Source organism: Ceratotherium simum, chromosome 14 (genome assembly GCF_057802395.1).
Source record: "Ceratotherium simum simum isolate JZ-2026a chromosome 14, ASM5780239v1, whole genome shotgun sequence".
In the NCBI taxonomy this organism is placed as follows: domain Eukaryota; kingdom Metazoa; phylum Chordata; class Mammalia; order Perissodactyla; family Rhinocerotidae; genus Ceratotherium; species Ceratotherium simum.
Genome location: NC_141913.1, coordinates 22,461,518 through 22,470,064, shown reverse-complemented (window position 1 = coordinate 22,470,064; position 8,547 = coordinate 22,461,518). Strand labels below are relative to the sequence as shown.

Genomic DNA, 8,547 nt, shown 5'->3' with positions numbered 1-8,547 from the left:
GTGCGTAAAATCTCCAACAATCCAAGCAGCTGGAATATAGAAAGAAACTCTGAAATAAACAGAAGATTCTTTGAGCCGGTGCAAATATTCCCGTTATTCACTAACACCTCTATAGTTCTCTTTGTAGCGGAGCCCCTCAAACCATTCTCAGAGTCCATTGACTCAGGCTCTACAATGTGAACAACCTTGGCGCTGGGATGCAGCAAATTAGAGGTTGCAAATTAAATGAAGAATGGACAGGGAGACAGTCCCATCATCGATTACACACAGGTTTAGGAAATCCACTTTGAAAATCTTGTTGGATTTTCAAAATTCACAATCGTCCTGTTTGAGTGTATCAAAAGCCCTTGTCCTCCTGGGCAGGCTGAATTCTCCCACCTCAGGTCATCATTTTTCCTATGCCTGGCTATTTATGCATTCGATCAACCAACATTCCCCTCACTGCTTTACTTCTTCGTGACAGACACTGGAGTAAGCATGGGAGACAAAGATCAAAAAGCCCATTCCTGCCTCCACTGACCTCAATACTTAGTGAGGGTGGGGATAGGATACAAGCATAATATACATGAAGCAATTAGAGAAATATACAAAATAGTTTACTTTTTCTTCTTTAATCTATATTTTGCCTTTTCCCAACAAAGTACATGTAGTAAAAGAAAATATTTTGGTAAAATAACACTGAGGAAATTGGAGTGAAACAACGATAAGGTTGAACCCAGGCTGTACATCTTCCTAGAAAAAGAAATAATTAAATAGACATTGTTGCCAAATTTCCTAAGCCAATTTGACCATTAAGCAAATGACAACTTTGAAATTTTTTTAATATTGATAATTTTTGCTAGGTAGAGATAGATAGGGGGCTATACCAATGGTTTATCACAAAACAAGAAAGTATTAAACCAATTCCACAAAATGTACAAATATTTATTGGCGGACAGGCATAAAAACAGTCATACAACCTGATTTTGTGACTTAGTGCATTTCTGCTCTCTGCCCCCGTCCCTTCTGACTAGCAGTTGATGAAAGGTCCATTCTGAGATAGATGGAATCATGTCCAAATGACAGGGGACGAGCAGCGTGTAGCAGGATTCTCCATGAAGTGGAAGGACACAGGACTTGAGACTAGACCTCACGTGCTTCACTGGAGCCATTAGACTCTCAGGCATGCCATATTCTCAGGCCTCATTCACGGTAGTGCAGCGGGGGCTGCACCCAATGCCCACACAATCACCAGTCTCAAAACTACCATTTCACCAAGGAAAAACTACTTCTAGCCCTTATGCTAATTAGCAAACCTTCTGACGTGGATTTTGATAATGACATTTGAAGGGCTAAGTAACCATCCCTGGAGTGTCAATTTCTGACACTGATTAGATTCTTCAAACACTAACCATTCCTGGGCTAGGGAACAAATTAGAATTAACTTGAACACATGTTTATTACACACCTTATATTGAAGTCATTTTGAAATGAATTACCTCACAGACATTACAACAGAAGTCATAATGAAGAAACAGATCAATATATTTTATTTTAAGGTCTTTCTATCAACCTTTTTTTTAACTAGAAGGGAAGACAGAGGAAGAATAATTTGTACTGACTTAAATTTAGAAAACAAAAGAAAACCAGGAAAGGCCACTGTGCTATGTATAGGAGCCTCAGAAGCAAGTAAGAAAAAAAAATTAATCTTTAGAATTCTAAAGATTAGAATTCTAGTTCTAAAGGAGAGGCTCATCATGCTTCCCCACGCTTAGTTGAGGAGTCATTTGTGGTGCGTGTGCAGTGAAAGCCTCCGAGGAAACTGAAGAGCAACGTGAAGCACGTGGTCGCTGCCGCTGAGGGGGAATGTCAGCTGCTGTCAACAATGCTTAGGTCCGCAGCCCGAGAGACTGTGCAACCAGGTCTGCCTTTGCTTTGATTACTTTTGAGGTTTCTCTAAAGGCTCAACAGAGACTCTGCAGTCTCTTCACTCAGGCTGCTTTCAACTCAGGTTTAAATTTTATCACTGTGACAAGCAATTTGTATTAACAATTAACCAAAGAGTTAGATAAAGGAATTTGTAACTTTCATGGGAAGAACTAGTGCAGCTTTTCAAGCTCAGTCTGTTTGTTTGTTTACTGGAGGTTATGGGCTGAGTTGTGCTCCCCCAACATTCCTATGTTGAAGTCCTAACCCCTAGCACCTCAGAATGTGACTATATTTGGGGATAAGGTCTTTATAGAGGTAATTAAGTTAAAATGAGGTCATCTGGATGGGCCCTATTTCAATATGACCGGTGTCCTTATAAGAAGAGGAAATTTGGACACAGACACGTACAGAGGGGAGACCATGTGAAGTCAAAGGGAGAAGATGGCCATCTACAAGCCAAGGAAAGAGGCCTCAGAAGAAAACAACCCTGCTGACACCTTGATCTTGGACTTCTAGCCTCTAGAATTGTGAGAAAATAAACGTCTGTTGTGTAAGCCCCCCAGTCTGTGGTACTTTGTTATGGTAGCCCGAGCAGACTGATACAACAGGATTTTTAAAAGGTTTTTTTTTAATGACTAAAAATGAGTCATCATTTAGCAGCTAAATGCCTGAGTCAGTGAGTGTTCCAGGCAGAGGCAGACAGAAGTGAGGAGAGTTTAATGGATCATATACAAAAGGTGAGGCAGGTGAGGGAAACCTCAAGGGACACTCCAGGACCCTGAGTCTGGCAACAGTTGAGGAAGAGGCAATCACTACCAAACAGGCCTCAAGGAGCAAGGAGAGAGAGTGGGCCCTAGAACTCAGAAAGGGAGTGGCTGTATAGAGAGAGATGCCTGGCAAAGGGAGACAGGGGAAGAAATGCCCTCATCTTCTTTCTTTCCTTCTCCTCTATCTCTAGTCAATGCCTCCCACTGACGAAGGTCAGCTAGAAGCCAGAGGGCAAGGATACCTGTTGAAGCATCCAAAAAGGATGAGCTCCTGGGTCTTAGAGCAGCGTGAAAAGGGTGGAGAGTGGATATGAAGAGGCAAACGGAAAATCTGCAGCCCAGGGCATATCTGGATTTTTAATAGAAGTACACATTGCTCCTCTCATTTTCTTCAACTTGGCTTGTGGGTTGGTGGAAATTCTGTAATCTGTGGAACAATGAGTTCATTTCCACTCACTAATGGACTTGTTACATGTTTCAGAATATTCATGCCAATAACGCGCTATAGCCAATGGGGCAGGGGTATCAAGGAAGGTGTGGGGGACAGGAGGCAACGTTTGAGGGCCTCTTGATTAGAGTACGGGTGTGAGGAAGGCCAGAGATGTAGTGACATAGCAAGATCCACAAAGCAGAAGCTCAAGATTTGTGTACATTGTCAGTGAATTAGAACATTTGAAGGTAGACTGTGATAAATTAAAGACGTATATTGTAATTTCTAGGGCTATGCTCCAAAAAACCTTTCCATGAGATAGATGTTCTCTATCTGTGCTATCCAGTTGGTAGGCACTTGCCACATAGAGTATAGCCCTAGAGTATTAGGGTAAGTGCAAATCTAAAAAATAAAAAATAGAAATTTTCCTGGTGCAAAAAGGGAGAGACTTTTCCTTCTCTCTCCCCTTTCTTAGAGCTTTTACTTTAGAAAACTTGTAATTGTTCATTCTGTCTCTGCCCCTTTCAGATGGTATATAAATCTTTTTAAAACTAAATGAGCCTTTAGCTAGGTTTATAAGCAGGAATGTCTTTCTCGAGGACCTGGGAGCCATCTCTTTGAACATCAGAGATGTGAACATCAAGGAAGATAGCACACCTGTCTCTCCTTCTCCATGGATGCCTGCCTCCGAATTGCAACTAGCTAGCTACCTGTCACAGAGATATAACAAGTTCTGTTATTTCTTTGGATAAAGGCAATCAGCAAGCACAATGGCCACCTCAATTACCAGGTGAATTTAAGATGAGCTGTATATGACAAATGGTGCTGGCAAGTCTTGCTTCAGGACGAGTTATCGTTTATCTTGTGCACCTGTATGTAATGGGTTGCATCTGCCTGCCTATACAAAAAGGTGAGATTTCTTCCTGTCTTTGCAATTTCTTTAGAGTCGCCTGTGACACACATCACATTCTGGCTTAATGCTTATTTGATAATAAAACTGTTTTCTTTCTCTTCTACCTTTGTGGAGAGTTTTTCCAGGTTGACAAGAGATTTTGTTTTTAATTAGATTTTGGCAACAAGAGCAACCGGTTAAAAAATAAACACATGAAGGTATAGTTAAAAGGTCAGTCGAGGAGTGACAGTGGAATTCTAGAAAACGCAACACACCGAGGAAAGAAGCAGCAGAGAAAGGAAGGAACAGATGGAACCAACCATACCTGAAAACAAATACCAAGATAGTAGGTTTAAAGCCATCCGTATGAATAATTACTGTAAATAGACGAACACATTCCATTAAAAGTCAGAAATTGTTAAAACGGACAAGAAAGCAAGACCTATCTATATATTTATGAGAAACACATTATAAAGGCATAGACAGATTGAGAGTAAAAGGGTCAAAATATGTCCCATGCAAACACCAAGCATAAGAAAGCTGGTGTGGTGATATTAATGTTAGGCAAAGCAGATTTCAAGACAAAGAATATAACCAGAGATAAAGAGAGACATCCCATAATGATAAAAGGGTCAATTCTTTAGGGAGACACAAGAATCTTAAATGTGTTTGTACCTAATAACACAGGAATACCAAATTTCAAAATAAAGGAAGCAAAAGTAGAAGCAATTAAAAAGGAAATAGGCAAAGTCACAATCAGTTGGGGATTTTAACATCTCTCTCAGCAATTAACAGAAAAAGTAGACAAAAAAAAAATCAATACTGATATAGCAGATTTGAACTTCACTAAAATAGTGAAATCAAGAAATTTTGCTATGTTAAAGAAGTCTTAATTATCTGAAAGTTGTTATCTGAAATACCTCATTTCTAGGTGGTACTTGATAAGCAATGTCTTATTGTATGAATTTTGAGGTAGTGATGATTGGAATATGGTCTGTAGAGATTCATGAAATCAACCAAAAGTTGCTCCCAGGTGCCACTTGGGGTGGGAGCCCTGCATACTGAAATATCACACAGTCTTCATGCTTTGGGATGTCTCTATGGGCCAGTGTTGTGAAATATTTATTAATGTGCCATTATAGTATAGGCAGAAACTCTGATCTTTTCCCTTGTAAACTCTAACAAGCAACTAAAACAGCTTCTCAATGTTGGTTGAATGATTTCATCTCTTTGGGTCAGAAGTGCAAGCCTTCTTTAGCCAAACCCAACAGGTTCCTCCAATGTTACTTTCTGAGCGGAGAGAAAATGTCAGTCTCTTAGGAACAAGGTTGCCAGACTTGACAAATAGAAATAGAGCGCCCAGTTGAATTTGAACTTCAGATAACAGATAATTTTTTACTATAGGACATACACTAAAAATCTACTCATTATTAATCTGAAACTCAAATTTAACTGGGCCTTCTTGTGTTCTACCCTACTTGGGAAGGGAAATATGCTCTTCCAAGGAGGCTGGCTGAACCGGATGTAAGCAGTTCTAATTAAGATACCAAAGTCCAATAAATACCTGCCTTCAGGGTGTTGTCTCCTCCTCTAACAACCAGCTAAATTCCTTGTAAAATATGATGGAGCAATAAAAAGATATGGGCAAAGGGTTGCTCTAAAGGTCATCTTTTTATTTAAATATTTTGATGATACACATACGAATATAATCTCCCAGGGAACAAATGTAAAAACTAATACAAATCACCCTTTCAAGTACAAAGAAAACCATTTAGAAAATGTGATATACAAGAGACAGGCTAGGTTTTTCAAGCCTGCACAAGGAGGACGTTTAAGACCAAGTTTTGTTTGTTCGGAGTACATAGGTCATATTTACATTTTCACACAGTAGTGATATTCCTGTTACATACTTGGTAAAATATAACTACTAAGTCTATAAAGAAAAAAAACGCAACAACTATTACTAAGTAGAGAGTAAAAGGTTTAGGCCACGCAAGAGTGACCTTCATTTTGGCCACACACTTATGGTGTCTAAACATATTTGCCTTTTACCCATACAGAGTTAGTAGGAGCAAAAAGTATAAATCCTTTGCACACACAATTCAAGTCAACATTTTAAAAAATATGTAGACAATGAATTTTTAAAGATTCATTTCCCTAGCAAAATATCTTGAAAAATCACAAAATTACGTAGTCTTTAAAATTGTTGAAAATTATTTTGTTGTGGAGAATATTTATATAAACTCTTACAGATATGCACATATACTTTGAAACTTGAAATGGACTATTTTTTCAAGGAGCAATAAAAATACAATCTATTTATTTGGCCAAAATACCCAAATGACTTTTCAAAATAGGGCAAGGATGTTGTACAAATTCAGGTCAATTATATAATATTTAATACTCCAGTAGTAAGTCATGACTAGCTAGTGAATTACTTTGAGACACAGAATAAAATCATAATTTCAAACTCAAAATTATAAAAATTCTAGGGTCTTTCAATATTTTTTGCAATGATAGATAAAAGAGAGTAGCTTCTAAAATTCAGTTTAATTCCACGAATATTGATTTGGCACCCATGTTAGGCCCTGAGGAGATACAACAGTGAAATAGGCCCGGTTCTTACCACAGTGTATATAGTCTAGCAGTTAAGTCAGCTGTACTAAGTTAGAAGATAATGTATCCTGAGGGTATTTTTATAGTATATTATCACTATAAAAAGTAAAGGGATTTTGTATTTATAAATTTTGCCCTGGATTATTCAACTGAATTTGAGGTGTTCAATATTTTCATGATTATTGAGAGACAAAAGGAAGGCATAAGGCTATTTTTAAGGTCATACAACACACACACACACACACATACACACACAGAGTCACACACATACACACACACAGTTACATGCACAGAAATGTACAACGTGTGTGCTTACCATGCCAGTGTTCCAAAATTAGTCAACCTAACACAGACTCAAAGGCCTCTAGTCTTAAGGAAAAAAAACAAACTGGGCCCCCAGACTGTCCACATTATCTTTGGATAAACGAGTTGTTGATAATCTGCTAGGTGCAGTAAAGCACGGCGTATAGAACAGCAGTGTTAAAGGTTAACATGGTGGGCAAAGACGCCCACTCAATTTCCTGGGGGGCTCTCCTGGATGGCTCCTGAACTGGATACTCTGTGTTAATTTGGTAAATTCCTAGAAGCCAGATTTACTCTCTGTTTAACTTGCTTTGTGAATATTGTTTGGCCTTTAGTCACTAAAAGGCACTTAAGGCACAGCATGATCATTATGCCCTCGGTAAATCCTGGAGCATTGCTGAAGTACACTCCCGGAAGCTGAGACAGCAAGGTCCTTTGTGTAGAAGTGACTAAGAAAAATTTTAAGCCCAGTGTGTATGTGCCTCTTATGTCTGTAAGGCTCATGAAAAGCCAGGTCCATTGAAAACATGAAATGAGTCCCTGCTAGCTAAACTCTGGGTCAGACTGTGGCTGACTGCTGTTTAGGAGTGAGAGTGCGGGACAGTGCTATGCTGGGAGACTCTGGTGGAAGAGGTGGTTACAGTAGAATGAGAACGACCAGACTCCTCTAAACTGGAATTTGGCGGAGGGCCAGGGACTCCAGCTCTGGAAACCACAGTCTTTCTGGCCGTCACAGAGGTTTCAGCAGGAATTTGGTAACTGGATTGCAGAGTGGAAGCAGGCATTAGCACCCTTTCTGTCACTGCCACGTTCTGTCCTACTGCTACACTGGGCACGGTCAGAGTGGGCTGCACACCCGAGCTGGGGGCAAGGAAGCTCTCTCTTTCGCTCACCATGACATACTGTGCATTTGGCAGGTGCTGAGTGCCTTCCAGAGGACCAGAGACTCCCTTGTTCTGCTGCATTACTCTCTCGGTAACCATGACATTACCCTCACTAGCATAACGCTGATCTACCAAGGTAGAAGCTGGTGCGTATACCCGCTCCGTCACAATCAGGCCCTGTGGCTGGCTAGGACCCAGGATCACAGTACTTGGTGGCATGGTGGAGCCTGTGGCATAGGAAGTTTCTGTCACTATAACATTACCAGAAACCAATGGGTCAGGAAGCGGTGTAACCACCTTTTGACCCTGCCGAGAAGATACAGACCTTTCCTGAGTAACTATTTCCTGAGTTACTTTCTCTGCATTTGCTTCATGCAAGGGTTCTGGAACTTGAAAGCTACTACCAGAGGAGTAGGCATTCTCTGAATTAACCTTAGTTTGCTCATAGAGTGAATGTGAAGCTGTCTTCACACCTGTTTCTCTCACAGGCTTTTGCTTCTGCTCAATTTCCATATCTATATTTATTTTTCGACCCACACAAACTTCAGCTAGTGTCTTGAATTTAAATCCTAAATCATCTAAGAAGCGGTCATCCAGCTCTCCTTCAATAAAACTGCAACAGCCAATGGAACCATGTAGAGATTCAGTTTCCTCCTGAGAATAAACCAGAAGGCAATCTTTGGCCATGTGAACGTCATCTTCCTCAATGTAAGAGGCTGCTTTCTAAAACCGAAATAAAAACAGACA

General features: G+C 40.0%; 1 protein-coding gene across 1 annotated transcript in view; it reads right to left on the bottom strand.

Annotated features, from left to right (window-relative positions):
• Nucleotides 1-5,649: 5,649 nt before the first annotated feature.
• DSG2 (desmoglein 2) overlaps nt 5,650-8,547 on the bottom strand; it is a 59,399-nt gene continuing 56,501 nt past the window's right edge. Inside the window, exon 15 of the mRNA XM_004422662.3 lies at nt 5,650-8,523. Within this exon, the coding sequence (XP_004422719.3) occupies nt 7,498-8,523 (1,026 nt within the window). The 3' untranslated portion in view covers nt 5,650-7,497. The remainder of the gene's footprint in view (nt 8,524-8,547) is intronic.